This window comes from Coenobita brevimanus, chromosome 5 (genome assembly GCF_032717465.1).
Source record: "Coenobita brevimanus isolate Jiangsu-jjx chromosome 5, ASM3271746v2, whole genome shotgun sequence".
Classification (NCBI taxonomy): Eukaryota; Metazoa; Arthropoda; class Malacostraca; order Decapoda; family Coenobitidae; genus Coenobita; species Coenobita brevimanus.
The window spans coordinates 19,419,440-19,437,264 of record NC_136958.1 but is presented as its reverse complement, the minus strand read 5'-3'; the positions used below and the strand labels follow the sequence as shown (position 1 = coordinate 19,437,264).

The 17,825-nt window shown below is 41.6% G+C and overlaps 1 protein-coding gene across 1 annotated transcript in view; it reads left to right on the top strand.

The window, feature by feature from the left end:
* The first annotated feature begins 16,403 nt into the window (after nucleotides 1-16,403).
* LOC145398038 (uncharacterized) overlaps nucleotides 16,404-17,825 on the top strand; it is a 151,586-nt gene continuing 150,164 nt past the window's right edge. The window contains exon 1 of the mRNA XM_080271001.1: nucleotides 16,404-16,473. Coding sequence (XP_080127127.1) covers nucleotides 16,472-16,473 — 2 coding nt within the window. The 5' untranslated portion in view covers nucleotides 16,404-16,471. The remainder of the gene's footprint in view (nucleotides 16,474-17,825) is intronic.

Genomic DNA, 17,825 nt, shown 5'->3' with positions numbered 1-17,825 from the left:
CTTCATTTTCTCCCTCTTCTTTTCTGAAGGAATGTGTTCATTATTCTCTTGTTATTTTAGCAAAATTCATCACCACATCACCTCTGTCACTCCTTTCTCTCACCCCTACTTTTCCCATGCATGCTTCTCCATTTTTCGATTTGCCAACTTTTGCATTGAAGTCTCCCATAAGTATTGTCTATCTGGTCTTTTCTTCTTCCATAAGCTGGGAAATGTCGTCAATAGAATGGTTCTACTTCTTCAACTGAGTTTTGAGAATTTGTTGCATATACTTGTATTATTTTTAGGGTGTATTTTTTGCTTTGTCTAATTACAATATGTTCTATTCTGTAAGGTACACCTCTGAACTTAACCATGTTTTCTGGAAGATTTCTGTTAATTGGAAATCTTACACCACTAATTTTAACCTTCCTCTTTAGTAAAATAAGTGGTGCTGTATTAATTTTTTTCTTCTCTGTAGATCTTACTGAGACCTACAATATCCCAACTAATGTTTCTAATTCTGTTATTAAGGTATCAAGTTTTGTAATCTTCCGTGAGCCTTCATACATTGTACTTGTAGATCTTCATGAATTACAATTTGCTTAATGCTTCGGTCTCCAATTTACCAAGATGGTGCCTACTCACTTTTGGTGGCACACTGCCTGAAAGAACAAGAGCTAGTGCGGTTGGACCTACAGTAGACGATGATCCAACATGAACACCCCTGAAATCATTAACAGCAGAACTCATGTTTGGTTGAGGGTACTGTGGCAATAATCTCACCTCCCTGTCACATTCTCTGGTGAGATGTAATTTTTGTGTCACTTTATTCAGAACATTCAATGGAACTTTATATACCTTCAGGGGGTCCCGTGGTCAGCGCTGTCTAAGACGGTACCTCGTATATCCACAAGGCCTTCTATCCGCCACCCGAGGACTGGCCAGATTGCAGTGGAATCCTGACCCTGGAAGTTAATAACTGCTGAAATTTTAAAGAAATGACTAAATATACTTATTATAAAGGGGAGGGGGGATGTGATTTCCAAACGTACCTGCGATTGAATGCCTGTCGTAACTTGTGTGTCTGGTTTTGCAGGAAACACGAGACGGAAGAAATCCTGCATCCACTTATCTTTTCCTTCTTTTAAAACCATTTTTTTTTTTTTTTTGCTTATGTTGTAACTAATATTTAGGTTAGTGGAGACAAAAGAAATGAGACGATTCTGAAGTTTCCTTGTTCCCTTTACGAAAATAGATCACTGCTACGGCTCGTCACTGTTACAGATTTACGTATCTGAACTGTGGTTTTTATTTATGGAAGTACTGTAATAATCACGCCATTCACCTCAGTAGCATGGTAGTAGAGGTCTCAGATCGCAGGTAGACTGTACATTCATCTGAAATTGTTCGAATTCAAGAAGTGACTGGAGGATTTTCTATTATATAACGCTGAGAGGGGTAGGCTATATGGTGGCCCCCTGGTGCTAAATCGTCTGGGGTCCTGCAACCTACCCTTGGGCCCTCTTACACTCCAAAATTTACAGGAATGATGGGATGTCCCCGTTTTGTAATCATGTAGAGAAATGACCAAAGAAAGGGAATAGGTCAGTAGTCAGAAATTAGTTGGAATATTTACTTGTCGCATAATTATTCTTCCTTTGGTGCCAGAGACGGATGCCTTCACTCAGTGGCACTGATATAACTTATAAACAAGTCCCTCACCTCCCTACTCTTCTCCGAAAGGAAAATAGTGCGCTGCAGGTTGGAAACAACTTCAGCCTGCATTGTATCGGACCCACGCTCTGGCAAGCCTGGGATGACGACAACAACAAAACATATACATCCATTCCACATTTCGGTCCCTTTCTTAGACAACATCATCATCCTCTCTCCATCGGTATATTATCACTAAGACACCAGGAACTAAATTCATACACCTTCTTGAGCTTTGGCTTTGTAGGTTTCGTATCACCTCTTGTTTGTTTATCATTTCTACACATTACAGCATCATATCCTCTTTTATGTTATTACTGCAAACCACGGAAACTACGATGATTATAAGATTATATTGATGGCTTGCAAGAGGAAAAGATATTGCAAAACCTCCCATTACGGTTACGAAAATGCCTTTAGGCTATGAGGTAGTGATTCCATCCATTGGTATATCTAACCCTTATCTGCTGACTTGCTGACTGCGCAGAAGGAGGAGGAGGAGGAACAGGGCTGACTGATCAAAGAGCCATTGAAACTGACAGTCGACGTAAAATATTTCACTGGAAAATCAGTGCATGTGTTTGAAGTCACCATACTTATTTTCGAGCAGGAAGTAAAGTACAGTAAAATGTAGAAGAAAAATGCGCTTTTTTTTTTTTTTACTTCTGCTTCTCACAATCTTCTTGGTAATTTGTGAGCAGGGAGTGGCTTGGTGTGTTCATCTAATGATAGTCTAATACTTTACTTCTTCATGTCTCTGCTGTATGTACTTTGCTGGCTACTTAAGCTAAGAGAGCCTTTGTCTGTTTCTCTAAATTTCACCTCACATTTTGCTCTCTTTACTTCTGATTTTCCTCTGATGGTTAATTGTTAAGCTGAGAGAGGCATGACATGTTGTCGTTCATAGATTTATTTTTTAAATGTAATGTGTCAGTAAGAACATGTTTAGAGTCAAGAGTAAATGCAGCTGAACAGTAAGTGAACATTTGTCCCTAACTGTAGTACTGGCTTGGGAGGCGTGCTCTCTCTCTCTCTCTCTCTGTAATGCTAAGCTGAATGACTTTCAAGCATATGATGCCACTAAGACAGTCTATCATTTTATGCTGTACTAGTTTTCCCATTGAATATCACTTTCATCAGACAGTGCTATATTCAGGCCCCTGAATTGACGTGTGGGTGAACAAGGACGAGGGAAGAACATTCATCTTCCTACAGGGACACTGCTGCACGGTTTCAAAACATCCGGATGACCAAATTAAACCAAAGAATTCCATGACTCATAAGCTAAATTGTACTTGTTTCCTACAAGCTAGTTGATGCACTTCAGAAAAGATTTTTGCATTTATTTGAACCAGTTTATTTGCTTGCAAGGCCTAAACAAAGAAAAATAGGGTTGATTGAGAGGGGGACCCTTGATAAGGTTACACCGAGATAACTGGGCTACTGAACTGTCTTTTTTTCTCAGACGTCCCACGACTACTTCCACCTTCCCCCGAAAGGGTGATATAGACAGAAGTATTGGGGCAGCTTAAGCCTTCAGTCAGTTTGGTTTCCATTTCGGTTGACCTCAGGGCCACGCCAACAACTACAATAAAATAAGAATGGAGGACATCGTAGTAAAAGTTGGGCATACTTAAAAGGAAACCAACATTCATACTGAATTTTGGAGTAGGGTAATAGTAATTGTTACCACATTAGTAATTTTAAAAGTCTTGTCAACACCATAGGATTTTATCGCACTCAGGAACACCAGTTTGGACTGAAGGGTTTAGAAATAATTTCAATGAACCCCTATAGTCCAGGAAAGATATTTATGTATCTCAATTTGGCAGATGCTAATCGACTTTACTGATATCGAGAATCCTTTGAGTGAATGGTTAAGTCGAATCGCTGACATGGGAACACAGAAGTATTCCATACAGGTTAACATGAGATGAGTTTGTTCAAAGGAAGAAATTCCTATCGTTGAAAGGGTTACAAAGTATTTCAGAAAACCATTGTGCTCATTTGGACGCATGAAAACTTTTAAAAAGGTAACCCCAGGGGATATTGTTCAGCTGAAGGAAATCTTAGCAGGAATGTTATGGTAAACTAGTGTGGTAGGTGGGGGCACTCACCATCCACTCACTCGATGTAGTGCTGCTCTCGGGTGTTTGCCCTTTCCTCTCCTCCATCCTTCTTTCCTTCCATCCTCTTCTGTCATTCTTTCCTTCATTCTTTCCTCGTCCTTCTGCCTACGGGTGACTTTACACTCCCTCTTCTGTCTTTCTTTCCTTCATTCTTTCCTCTTCCTTCTGCCTGTGGGTGACTCTACACTGAGTGACAAGCCAAATGGTTTCCTGTACACCAGAAAACCATTTACGACGCTGGGTGGTAACCATATAACCAAATTTTGGCGCCTGGTGGTTTAGTGGGTAATTAAGGAGCTCCAGTCGGATTGAGCTGGTGAAGGTTTATATCCAAGGGGTGGTTGGGGTTTCTTGTTCACGTAATGCCACTCAGGGATGAGTGAGGCTCGTCACTGTCATCTTAAATGGCAGGAGCAACTTGCTTAGCCCCGGGCTCCTACGCTCCTTATGGGGCAATGTAGGATTGGATGATGAATGAATGAATGAATGAATGGTAAACTAGACGATTTCTTTAAATAAGCGATGTCCTAGCAAGCAAAATTAAAATGCAATTGGAGTGCGACAGAACTGCAAGAATATTGTAGGGGACTGGTAAAAATTCCAGAAAATTGTCGTTAAGCACAAATAAATGACTGCTGACATATGTACAAAATCGTTCGTTTGGAAACACGATTTTTGCGGCCTTACCCTCAAATTCTCCTATAGCCTGCCCTGCTTCAGACCTAACCATCTCATAACCCCCCATCCCAACCCCCATCATCCTTCCACGCACACGCGCCCTGAGCACGGTAAACTAGCCGTACATGCAAGCACAATATGTGCTGACAAACACCACGTAAACACTAATCTGTACAGTACACGGCAACACCCGCAGGTCAGACATAAACCTTGCCCTGTAACCTTGACCTTCGACAAATTGTTCTCTGAATCCATACCCTCCACGTTCATCTTACCCTCAGTCTTTAAATCAAGCTTCATCAATCGCAAAAATAGCTGTTCACATTGACTTTCTAATGTGATCTTAACCTTTCGTCTCTACAAAGAGAAAAAAAAACTAGATCATTCCTCTGGTTGCCCCTCAACCTGTTCACCAAGTTTGATTACAGTCAGTTTAGGGCTGTTTAAGATTACCAGTACAGTACAACTTGGTTGCAAGCTCGGTAGCAGACTCTGATCTTTAGTTACTTGCAAACATACTGTACTGACATACAGAGTAAGGAGGTACGATGTTCAGATGTTTGTCACCATCTAAATCGGAATCATACGGATTATCATTACAATCACACGGACGTATTACACATGTTGGCTTAGTAGTTTTGTAGGGACTGTATTAAGCATTACGAAAGGCATCCAAACAATAGGGAACGAATGCTACTTTCTTTTGTATCACACACACACACACACACACACACACACACACACACACACACACACACACACACACACACACACACACACACACACACACACACACACACACACACACACGCACAGACACACACACACACAACACAGAAACACACACACACACACACACACACACACACACGCACAGACACACACACACACAACACAGAAACACACACACACACACACACACACACACACACACACACACACACCTGACATTTCTGTTTCCCCCTCCGCACAATATCGCGGGAACGTACTCACTCACATATGTTGCACCCTTCAAAGTTTTACATCCCTCCCACTCACTCACAGCCTCTCCCCACCAAACGCCTCCTCCCTTCCCCTCCCTCTCACCCCCTAACCCCTCACTGACGTGATGCCTTGGGCACCCGTTCCCCTCCCAGTGCCTCGGCAGTTTTCCATAACATAAGAACATAAGAAGAGAGGACAACTGCAATAGGCTAGTTGGCCCATGCCATGCAACTCCTACAAGAGTAACTAAACTAGTAGAATGAAATAAGGATAATAAAGGAGAAGGCTCTCCCCCGCCCATCAAACCCCCCAGCTGAAGCCGGCAAAAAAAAGTAACGAAGTAAAGAAAAACTGGAGTGGACATTTTACAGGAAAGTGCAAAACGAGAAAAGAGACTATTACAGTGTAACCTGAAAAGGATAAAAAGATTACTACTGGTTATTTGAAGATTTTTTTTCTTTTTTTATCCAGCCCTTACTTGTAATATACATTATGCTTATCTTGCCTACGCTTCAAACTTACTTGAAGGGACAGCAAAACTCTCACAAGGAAGCTTATTCCATTCGTCCACTACTCTATTTCCAAACCAATTTCTACCTATTTCCCTACTAAAACTGAATCTACCTAGTTTGAAACCATAACTCTAGTTCTCTCCTGTTCGCTTACACTTCATCCTCTTAAACGCTTTAAGTCCCCTCTTACTCTACGCCTTTGTAGTGAGTGCGAATTTAGTTATTTTTTTATTTTTTTATGTCTTCATATAAAAGGTTCCGAAATCATATATCATTTCTGTCATTCTTCTCTGACCAGCCAAGAAGCAAAAAGGCTTAAAAAAAAATTACCTGATTGGACTATTGATAGCCGGCACCCATGCTAAGTCAATCAGTCATAAGTTAGACAGAAATAAAAATTTTGAACTGAATGGTCATTTCAAGATCATTTTGTGGCCCAAAAACATCAATTTTCAAAGTCATCCAAAAATAGTAAAAGAAAGGTATGGAGGAGACAAACAGTTTGGTCAGAAGTAGGTCATGTGGGTCAAAGTCCACCCTAGTATTTCTGTACCGTGTAGCAGCTCTTTACGTATGATACTGTTGATGTTCTGTATCGATGATCCTGGGTCGTTCGGTATCGATGATTCTGGATCGATGGATTCCAGATTTCTCAATGATGCATGATCGACAATCATGGCGCAGGATTAGCGTGTTTGATCTGGGAGAGAGTGGTATACGTTGAGGTAAAAAAAAGGTGACTTTTTACCATATTCCTGCTTATGTGGTGTGTCGAACCGCGTGATGTAGTGTAGATTGACGTGCACACATATCACGAACACCACATTTCTGTCTGATTTATGACTGATTGATTTAGCATGGGTGCCGGCTATTAACATTTCATGCAGGTAAAAGATTTTTTGAAGCCTTTTTGCTTCTTGCTGGTCTACTTTAGTATTAGAACAAATGAATATATTTTTGAATAAAAATTCTATGTGTATGCAATATGTATTAGACAGAAATAGTGTTCAATCTGATGGAGTACAACAGTCAATGAATTCGCAGCCACAGGCACTTGTACATTTCATATTGTTTTTGAAGCAGTTGCATCTAGCAGTCTTGCACTTCGTTTTGCAAGGTCACAAATTCGAGGCAGGACAATGGTACAGGAGGTAGCCTGGTCCATCGAGGTTTCAGAAAACCTGACTCCTTCTTCCAAGCATCTGGGGACAATGTCGCAACAACAGCTTCCATCTCTGCCTGAAACCAGATCTTGGCCTGGTAGGTGGCGCACTGCACATAAAGCTCCAAAGCATCACGTGTTGGAGGAAGCAGTTCCAGGCCTGTCTTGGCCATGCTGAATTTTCAAACTACCTTTGTAGACTGTATACACTGTATACCTTATTACAATGTATAACCTGTATACATTGTATAACCCTAAAGCAAGTGAAGTCTGGATGACCTCTGGGACTGCAAAGAAGCAGAAGTGCATTCCCAGTCATCAAGTAGCAAAAAATGTTCCTGATGCAGCGAAGATTAAACTCTTGAGTTTCCACGCACTCACAGGTTGCGACACAATCTCTTCATTCGGTAGATATGAAAAAAAAAAAAAAAAAGACCTGCTGGAAAAATTTATTGAAAAACCCACGACAGGTAGAAGGGATTGGCAGTGATGGTGAACTTGGGCCGGTTGAACAGTTTGTTTGCAACTCTGTGGAAGTCCAGGGCTGGAAACAGTTGCGAGAATGAACATGTTTAGCAAGGCCAAGACAGGCCTGGAACTGCTTCCTCCAACACGTGATGCTTTGGAACTTTATGTGCAATGCGGCAACTACCAGACCAAGATTTGGCTTCAGGTAGAAATGGAAGCTGTTGTTGTGACATTGCCCCCAGATGCTTGGAAGAAGGAGTCAGGTGGTCTGAAACCTCAATGGACCAGGCTACCTCTTGTACCATTGTCCTGCCTCGAACTTGTGACCTGCTCTTGCAAAACGAAGTGCAAGACTGCTAGATGCAACTGCTTCAAAGCAATCTGAAATGTACAAGTGTCCGTGGCTGCGAATCCATTGACTGTTGTAATCCATCAGACTAAACACTATTTCTGTCGAATACATATTGCATACATATAATATTTTTGTTCAAAAATATATTCATTTGTTCTAATGCTAAAATAGACCAGCCAAGAAGCATAATGGCTTCAAAAAAACTTTTACCTGCATGGAATGTTAATAGCCGGCAGCCATGCTAAATCAATCAGTCGTAGGTCAGACAGAAATACTAGCGTGGACCTACTTCTGAGATCAACATTCTGACCTAAAAAGAGTACCAAACTGTTTGTCTCTTCCATATCTTTCTTTTGATATATTACATGACTATATTTGGATTACTTTGAAATTTGACCTTTTGGGGCCAAAAAATGACTTTGAAATGAACTTTAGGTTAAAATTTTTAGTGGCATCCACCCTAGAATTTCTGACTGACCTATGACTGACTGATTTAGCATGGATGCCTGCTATTAACATTCCATGCAGGTAAAAGTCACAATTTTGGTCCTTGGCTGGTCTTCTAGTACATTTTCTAACAGACTGATTTCTACTCTATAGTACTGCCACCAAATTTGCACGACACAGTTTAGGTGTGGCCTGACTAATGCTAGATAAAGTTGTATTATTACTTTAGATGTCATATTGCTCACGCTTCGCGAAATGAGCCCTAGGACCCTATTTGCTTCATTTCTCACATTCATTAACTCTTGCCTTAATTTAAGTTCTCCACTAACCCTGACTCCTAGATCTCTCTCGCATTCCAATATACTAATTTCTTCATTGTCTGAGTTATATTAAGTATCTCCGATGGTCTTGCCTGCATTCAGTACTTTACATTTTTCCAAGGTAATTCTATTTGCCAATTTTAAACCATTTGGACAATATATCGAGGTCATTTTTGAAGGGTAAGACAGTCGTCAAATAAGTTAATGATACATCTTATTTTTGTGTCATCAGCAAATTAGCTAATACTGTTAGTGATTCCTAAGTCTAGGTAATATATATACTGAATATGTATATATATAAGGTGTAAGTACTGACCCCTGTGGTATACCGTTAGCTACTAATCCCCAACCCGATTTAGCACCATTTATTAAAATCTCGTTCCTTCCCTTCGGCCAGGATTCATTGAGGTATCGGTCTATCCCGTGTGCTTGAACAATCCCTTATTCTCCCCCCCCCCTCCTTTACTTACATCTCTCTCTCTCTCTCTCTCTCTCTCTCTCTCTCTCTCTCTCTCTCTCTCTCTCTCTCTCTCTCTCGTCATACATGTAATTTCAGGCCCACATAATCTACTGCAGGACTGTTCATCTCCTTTACGGAGTGTCACAGCTAAGAAACTTTCCCACGATAGATGAGGTCCAGTTAGGAACAGGCGTGTGGGGAAAAAGAATGATGCATGTAATAATGATGGTGTATTTGATGTGTGCGACAGGAGCATGTATTTTCTTCCCCCAGAACATGATTCGTCTAGTCGATCTGCCAGCAGGTCCCTGTTTTATTTCGAGGACCGAACAGACTGAGGCAATACTGACCCTGTTTAAGAGCCCCTTGATCGACCCGGCAATTGAACCCGTGGTCCTTCGGTTGCGGGACATATATGCTTCCGGTTGCGCCACCGTCTCCTACAGTATAGGGTACATTTTTTAAATTTTTATTTTACCTAGATTACGTTATTTATATCTTGTCTTGCTACCATGAGACGTACTTCATTATCCATAGAACAAGCTTTCCAAACTGGAAGTATTAGAATAATCTTAGTCTGACCCCATTGCTATTGAAAATGTTCTAACCCGATTAAAACCATCAGCAGTAACAAAATAACATTTCGTCATGGGAGTCTGAGGGAATTGTGCTAAGCAGACTCGTACGGCTAACAGCACACAGGCTTGACTAGAGATCGATGACGTATGGAACCGAGGAGAGAAGGTGCGATGTGAAAAGGAGGGGAGAGAGGATATTGGTGATTGAGAATGAGGGGAGACTGATGGATGAGAGAGAGAGAGAGAGAGAGAGAGAGAGAGAGAGAGAGAGAGAGAGAGAGAGATGTAGAACAGGTGTTATTCAGTTTTCTAAGCCGATGAGATTAGTGTCATTACAATTAACAAGTTTGTTTTTCTCTATCTCTCTAAGCCTTCCACTCATTCACTCCATTCCCCTCTCATCCCATCTCTTCTCTCCCCCTCCTGTTTCCGTCTTTACCTCGCCATTTTTCCTGTCACTTCCCCATGCCCTCATTACTTTCTCGCTTTGTTCTCTATTGCCACGTCCTCATCTCTTCTCACTCCCTTCTTGCCCTCATTACTTTCTCGCTTTGTCTCTATTCCCACGTCCTCATCTCTTCTCACTCTCTTCTTTCTCCCGGTCTCTCTTCTATCCTCCCTCTACTATCACTCTCTCCTTTCCCCTCCCTTTCTTCCACCCATTTTCTTCATACCCATTTCCCTATACTATCATCCTTTTCCTACTTTCCCCTCTGTACCCTTCCTTCATGTTTTATTCCCTCCTCTTTCCTCTCTCCCCCCTTTCCTCTTCCGTTCACCGTTTCCTATCTCTTCCTCTCTCCTCTCCTTCCTTCCCCTCTCCTCACTCACCCCTCTCATCGCCTTTCACTGCTTCCCTATTCCTCGTCTCCTCTTCCCCTCCTTTCCCTTCTCCTGACATCCTTTCCAATCTCTCCCCTCATTCCTATTACGTGCTCAGGTCTCGTTGAAATATCCAATTATGACCACCTTATCTTCTTTGTTCATAACACTGATATGACTCTTATTGCCACTGCTCGTATAGCATTTGGATTTTTTTCTTTCAGCAATGACCCATGCCAGAACACATAACCTGGGCCCTTCAGATTCTTTCCATGGCCTTCGGTTCTCCTACAATCGTCGCGAGACTCTGAGTCCGGAATGATAATAATACCAGCGAAAACAATAGTCTCCACCTATGTAATAGGCGGGAACTAATAATAATAATAATTTCATTTAAAGTGTGAATGCTTGAGGCTAAGCAAATGAAGCCCAGAAAGATTAAAGGTAGAAGACGTACTATGGATCACAAAATTATCGGTGCACAGGGGGTGCGATGCCTACCGAAAAGGTTCGAACAACTGCTGACATTACCAACGTCTCATTGTGTATCATCAGTATCTGTCTATATAAACATTACATTAGCTCTATGTTTGCAAGAGGATATTGCTTGTTGGCGATATATAACACGTCCCGACGTCAGGGCTATCAACGTGTGGTAAGTCGGATACTAATATTTTAGTGACCTTCGTTCTGTGGTCCCAAATGTTGACCTTCGTTCTGTGGTCCCAAATGTTTCACGCATGCTGTGCACCGCTACTTTTGTGACCCAGTGTACCTGCTCCGTCTGATGAAGTCGCACTACAGCTTGACCTGAACCCATTCAGTATAAGAACTCTTTTCTTAGCTGAATGAAATCGTTTAGAGGTGGCAAAAATAAAACAAGAAGGATCATCCTGAGAGTACGATACCTGCCTCCAAGAATTCGTTGTAGCGCTGCGCATTACACTTTGCAATGTGATCTTGACTTAGAGCAGTTCTTCTCTAAATTAAACTATTTATTCTTGCCTGAGCCTCACTCACTATATAGTACCCCTGCAATGGTTCGGTGTGTGTGTGTGTGTGTGTGTGTGTGTGTGTGTGTGTGTGTGTGTGTGTGTGTGTGTGTGTGTGTGTGTGTGTGTGTGTGTGTGTAGTCATAAAAGGACGTCAACATGCCAAGAAAAGTTAATGATACATAGCAATGCAGTGTCCGCTGGTTGCAAGAAAAAGTTTAAAGAGAGCCTTTCCGAAGTGGAAAAATACAGTACTATTTTTTTTAAGTCATCTGTAAGAATAACACAAAATATTTCATCGTACGGTGGAAATTAACAGAGATGGACGTGTAATAACATCTACGAGTATACTTAGTAGAGCCTGGTTGTTATGAGATGGCTCTGGTTGTGGGAACCGTGGTGGTAGTTGGAATTTTGATGGTAGTGGTGGTGGCAGTAGTAGGAGTTGGAGTGCTAAAGTCGGTAGCAGTGATGGTGGTAACATTAGTAGCGGATGTTAAAGTACAGGTAGGAGTAGGTATGGTAGTATTTGTGGTGATGGTACTAGAAGTGGTGGAGTTGGTGGTAACAGTAATGGCACAAACAGTGGTAGTGATGGTGGTACTATTGGTGGTGGCATGATTGTGGTTGATGTAAGGGTAGAAAACATACCTATCCCGTCTGATGAAGTCGCACTACAGCTTGACCTCAACCCATTCAGTATGAGAACTCCTTTCTTACCTGAATGAAATCGTTTAGAGGTGGCAAAAATAAAACAAGAAGGATTATCCTGAGAGTACCATACCTCCCTCCAAGAATTTGTTGCAGTGCTGTGCATTATACTTTGCAAAGTGATCTTTACTTGACCAGTTCTTCTTGGGTTGCGTTTGTTCTTTAAACCTCGGTCTGTTTAGCCGAGCAGACACGTTGACCACAGGAATGCGACTACTTATTAGGGGCTGTCTTGCAGGTACATTGTATTCCATACACCATACAGTGATCAGGCTGTGGTACAAGCGCCTCGGCATGGTGGGATCAGGGTCTTCCCCACGGCGAGGTGCAGGAAAATAGAATGAGTTTGGAAATGGAATGGACGCCCAGCTGCATCTCTTCGATCAAGGTGCGCAGCTCCAACACGTGTTGGCTCCTCGACAGAGCCAGTGTTAGCAGTGAGGAGTGGTAGTGGTGGTAATAGTATTGTATTGGCTTTGGTGGCGGTGGTGATAATGGTGTTCATAACAGCTAGCTTTGCAAAATTATAAAAGAGTTCACAAACTTTATTTATTTAACAAGAATAGAATTGCTCTGGGACCTGTGGCGAGGCTTTTCTTTCAAACGGTTTGCTGTAAAATGTAACTAGCCTTAACAGAAAGATACACTACCCACTATCCACTTGTATGTCTCTGTGGGCTTCAATGAAGAATTTTTACTAAAGTTGTTGCTATATGGCACCAAAACAGGTGTTAGCTGACAGCAAATTTAAATTCGCTATGACAGATAACCTTGCATGGGCCACTTCTATGTCTCAATGGGCTTAAATGAAGAACTTTTACTAAAGTTGCTGGTAGATGGCGGCACCACAGGTGTCAGCTAAGAGCAAATTTGGATTCTCCATGTCAAATTACCTCATCTGGGACCACTTTTATGTCTCAGTAGACTTAAATTAAACACTGTTACTGAAGTTGTCGCCAGATGACGCCATCTCAGGTGTCAGCTGATGACAGTTTTGTATTCTCCATGTCAAATTACCTGATATGGTACCACTTTGATGTCTCCAAAGGCCTGCTTTTATCAAATCCGCCGGAAGCAGAAGAAGAACCCTGGCCACTCATTACCCTGCTGGCTATCGCCGCAGGTATAAATACATTTTTTTTTTAATTAAACGGAGTGGTTGTATTAATGGTCGTTATAATAATTACATCAGTGGTAGGCGTTGATATGATGTCATTAGTAGTGGTAGTGCTGGTGCAATTAGTAGTAGTAGTAGTAGTAGTAGTGTGAGAAGCAAGTTTATAGTTTCAGAGGAATTGCTTTGTGATACCTGTTGTAGTGATAATACTGACGAAAGGAGGAAATTAAACTGCATACCGAAGTTGACTTAATATCAATATACAACAACTCCGGCAAGACCTGCACCGTCTTCAAGTACAATATCACTAGAATAACAACAGTAGTGTTATTAGTAACGGTGCCAGTAGCAGGATGTGGTAGTTATTAATGAAACAGCGGTGAAAGTACAGTAATATTTGGTGAAACAGCAGAGACAGATGTCACTCTAATTAGGCCTGAAAGCAATTAGTTCAGCAGGTGATGTTATGTTGATGGTATTAGAGTAGTACCGGTGGTTATATGATAGTACAGGTAGTGTTATAGTGGTATGGTAGTGATTTGGTGTTACTGGTGAATGATGGCACTGTTATTATTATAGTGGCAGTGGTAGTGTTATAATGCTACTGGTAGTGTTATGGTGGTGTTGGTTGTGTTACAGTGATGATAACAGTGATATGATGGTACAAGTATGATGTAATTGTAGAGGTACTGGTATTGTTATAATGGTAGTGGTAGTTTTACGGCGGCAATGGTAGTGTTATAGTGGTAATAGCAGTGTTATAGTGGTATTGGTAGTGATATGTTGGTAATGATAGTTTTATAGAGGTAGTGGTAGTCTTTCAGTGGCACCGATGGTGATATGGTGGCACTGGTTGTTACAGTCGCATTGGTGTACTGATTTTTCTCTAACCTGGCCTAAAATTGCCATCTCTCCTCTTTGAATGCTGAGCTGTAGCAGTAAAGTAACACTGAATTATGGTGCTTATCAGAAATAAGTGCCATGAAAAGGATGTAGCATTGTCTTTAACTAACACTGTCCTACGTGATACAAGTTGCAATGGTTGAAAGTCTTTGCCTGTTTAGGATAAAAATAAACTGTAGTGTTATGGAGTTGTTGTTGTTACTGAGTAACCCCGGTCTGTCTGGCCGAGTAGACCCCTTAACCACAGACAAGCAACCGCCCGTCTAGGGCCATCCAGTGCAGTAAACTGATGTCCCCTTGCAGTAGACTGAGCTTCCCCATAGCAAGGCACGAGGAAGCGTGGGCTGGTTTGATTCCTGGATGGTTGCTGCATTTGCGTCTCTCCACCCAGTTAACAGGGGCTCCATAATAGGCTACAAACCACTCCGTTATTTGGTTAAATGCTTGCCACCCAGCCTTGTAAACTATTACAAGAAACCATTAAGCTAGTCATTCAGTGCAGAGCCACCTGAAATGGTGGCTCTTGACCTACGCATTCATCTGTTTGATGATTTTTTGACGCAGCACAGCGAAAAAAAAAAATAATAATACATTACATCCCTCTCATATGCCTTCTTCGTGACTAGAAGCAGATTTTAGTACTAATCCCTTGTTATAGCTGAGGTTTCCAGATGGAAGGCTGACAATTTTTATTCCAAGTGATTAAGAAATGTATGGTGGTAGTGGTAGTACCGTAGCAGTACTGGTAGCAGTATTGGCGCCTGACGAAATGTCAGGACGGGTCGATGGCTGTGAACACGTCATGGGAGCCACTCACTTCCCCACACCACACCCCCGTTCGCCTGTCTCGCATTCCACTCAGTGCCCTTCAGCCCGCCACGCCTTCCCCTACGCTCCGTCCTCGCCGTTCTAGCACTGTGTACGCCAAAGAGCCGTAATCTAGGTGACAAAAGGAGGCTTCGTAGTAACTCTTCTTAACGATTTTGTTTATCTTACAACAAAAATGTAAAACAGGATATTCAAGAGTATTAAGAAGAAAATCTCGCTTAAAGAAAAGGTGTTACGAAATCTCCCAAATCGTTTTGAATACGGCCTTGGTTTTCGTTGCTCATTTTCTTCCTCTTCCCACACCTCGTTCTGCATTTCTTATTCTCTCTGTAACTTCCCTCACTCCTCACTTCCAAACAGGTACAACCGCTTTTATATTTCGATTAATGTTTTCTCTTTTCTTATGTTCTTAACTCCTCACTCTTCACACGCCTGAAGACGCCACGGCAACATTTTTCTCACTCTGCACTTTGTACTTTCTCACACATTAGTATCTTCTCGTTTTGACCTCACTCTTCTTATCCAAACGACTCTCTCTCTCTCTCTCTCTCTCTCTCTCTCTCTCTCTCTCTCTCTCTCTCTCTCTCTCTCTCAACTTTGACAGTATCTCGATCTGTTTATGTTTTAACCCAAGCCTTGCGTTCTCTCTCTTCCATTCTCGCGCTTGTTCCCCTGCCGCAACTTAACAATATCTTGCCAACCCAACGCCTTGCCAACGCCTACCTCTCTCCTCGAATTGTTGTCTACCTTCTTACATCCTTTTCTACCTCAGTATTCCCTACCTCTGCTCTCCTAATCCATACCATTGCCTTGTCAATATCTAGCTTTCATTTCTCATCTAGGTCTCTTTGGTGAATATCTTGCTGTTACTATACTTTGCCTTTCAACATCTCGTTCTTTAGATCCTATGTCGTCTTTCCCTCCACATCTCGCTCTTTCCTTGCTAAGTATTCTCTCTCTCTCTCTCTCTCTCTCTCTCTCTCTCTCTCTCTCTCTCTCTCTCTCCACACTTTGCTCCCCCTGCTGTCTCTTCTTTTCTCTTATTCCATCTCCGGCTCTGGTCTCTCCAACACTGTCACAACTCCCTCAGCCCAAATTGGTTCCAGCTCCCACTTGCACCCCACTCAAATATTCTTCTCTCTCTCTCTCTCTCTCCTTTTCATTTTTGCCGTGTCTGTGTGTTTATATATCTATCTATCTCTTTTTACTTATCATTAAACCATCGTGAACTGCATCTTACAAGTTCTTCATCTCAGCGTTCTTCTGTCCAGGGATTTATTACAACTCAAGTCAGCTCATTGAAGAAGTAAACAATGTGAGTATATTGTGAATGATTGGGATCTGCAGTGCCATGAATTTGTCAGAAGCTGTGTGATAAACAGTTGTATATGGAAATGATGCTTACTGAGAAGATACAACTTCATATGTGCATATGTGACTTCTTTCAATATAAGCATGTATATAATTTTACAAGAATAACTGTTTAATGTGCTACAGCCAGGACGTATTTTGTATTTTATTCTTACTCCCACCAGATCAGTGTAATCACCACGGTATTACTCAAAGTAGCCTACACTGAAAGAGAAATAAGGGAGGGGGATAGGACTTTTCGGCCGATGTACTGCAGGATTTAATAAACATCCACCTTACAAGCAGGAAAATAAGAGAATTTGATATAGAAAAGAAAATGAGAAAATGACTTTTTGATTGATTAATTTATCACTGGCAGATAGGCTGTTTTTACACTCTGGTGCAAAATGGGTCAGACGCAATCCCCATTAACCACTACAGTACTATAGTCGCGGCGCACGACTCTGAGGTTGTCATTATCGTACCCTGCCAACATACCATTCAAAAGTGCGTCCGATTTCGTATCATATTATACCCGAATCATGTTATTATGCACGATTATATTTTACACGAATATTATAATACACAAACATACACGAATCACATGCGTCTCATACACGAAATCGGATGCACTGTTGAGGGGCAGGTTGTCAGGGCACGATAATAACAACCTCTGAGTCGCGCGCCGCTACCATAATACGGATTGTAATTTTTCTCTTACAGAATTTTTCTTCAGTTATGAGAGATATGTGATAGTGAAGTGGTTAAAAATGATCTTCATTATATGCTCGACTGAGACGCCCTTTGTTTTGTGCTATTACTACCATAAACGAGTTTCTCCATTCCAGAATAATTCTCAGTAGAGGATGCTATGTATAGGCTACTGTTAACACAGTTACTTTAATGAGGGGTTTTAATATTTTATATCTGCTAACTTCAGACAACTTTATTATTGCTTACGAAAAATATTCAGAAGTGTCGGGACATAGTGGCTTCATCACACACCCCAGACTGCAGAATTCTCATCTAAATGCAGTAAAATCGTTTGCAGACTGAATGATTATATAGAACATGATGTCTTTTTGTAGCCATTAGCAGATTTATGTTGCTGAACAGCTCACTTCGTTGTTGAAGAAGACGAAGAAGAGGAGAAGGATGATGTGGAGGTGGACGAGGAGGATGAGGATGAGGAGGAAGGTGGACTAGAATTTTGTTTATCTACTCCATGTCGAGTCACTAACTTTTGCGAAGTCCTAATCCTCCCCTAGACAGTATTTGTTTTATATCCAGGTCCCAACTTTTCCGGCTGAGTGAACG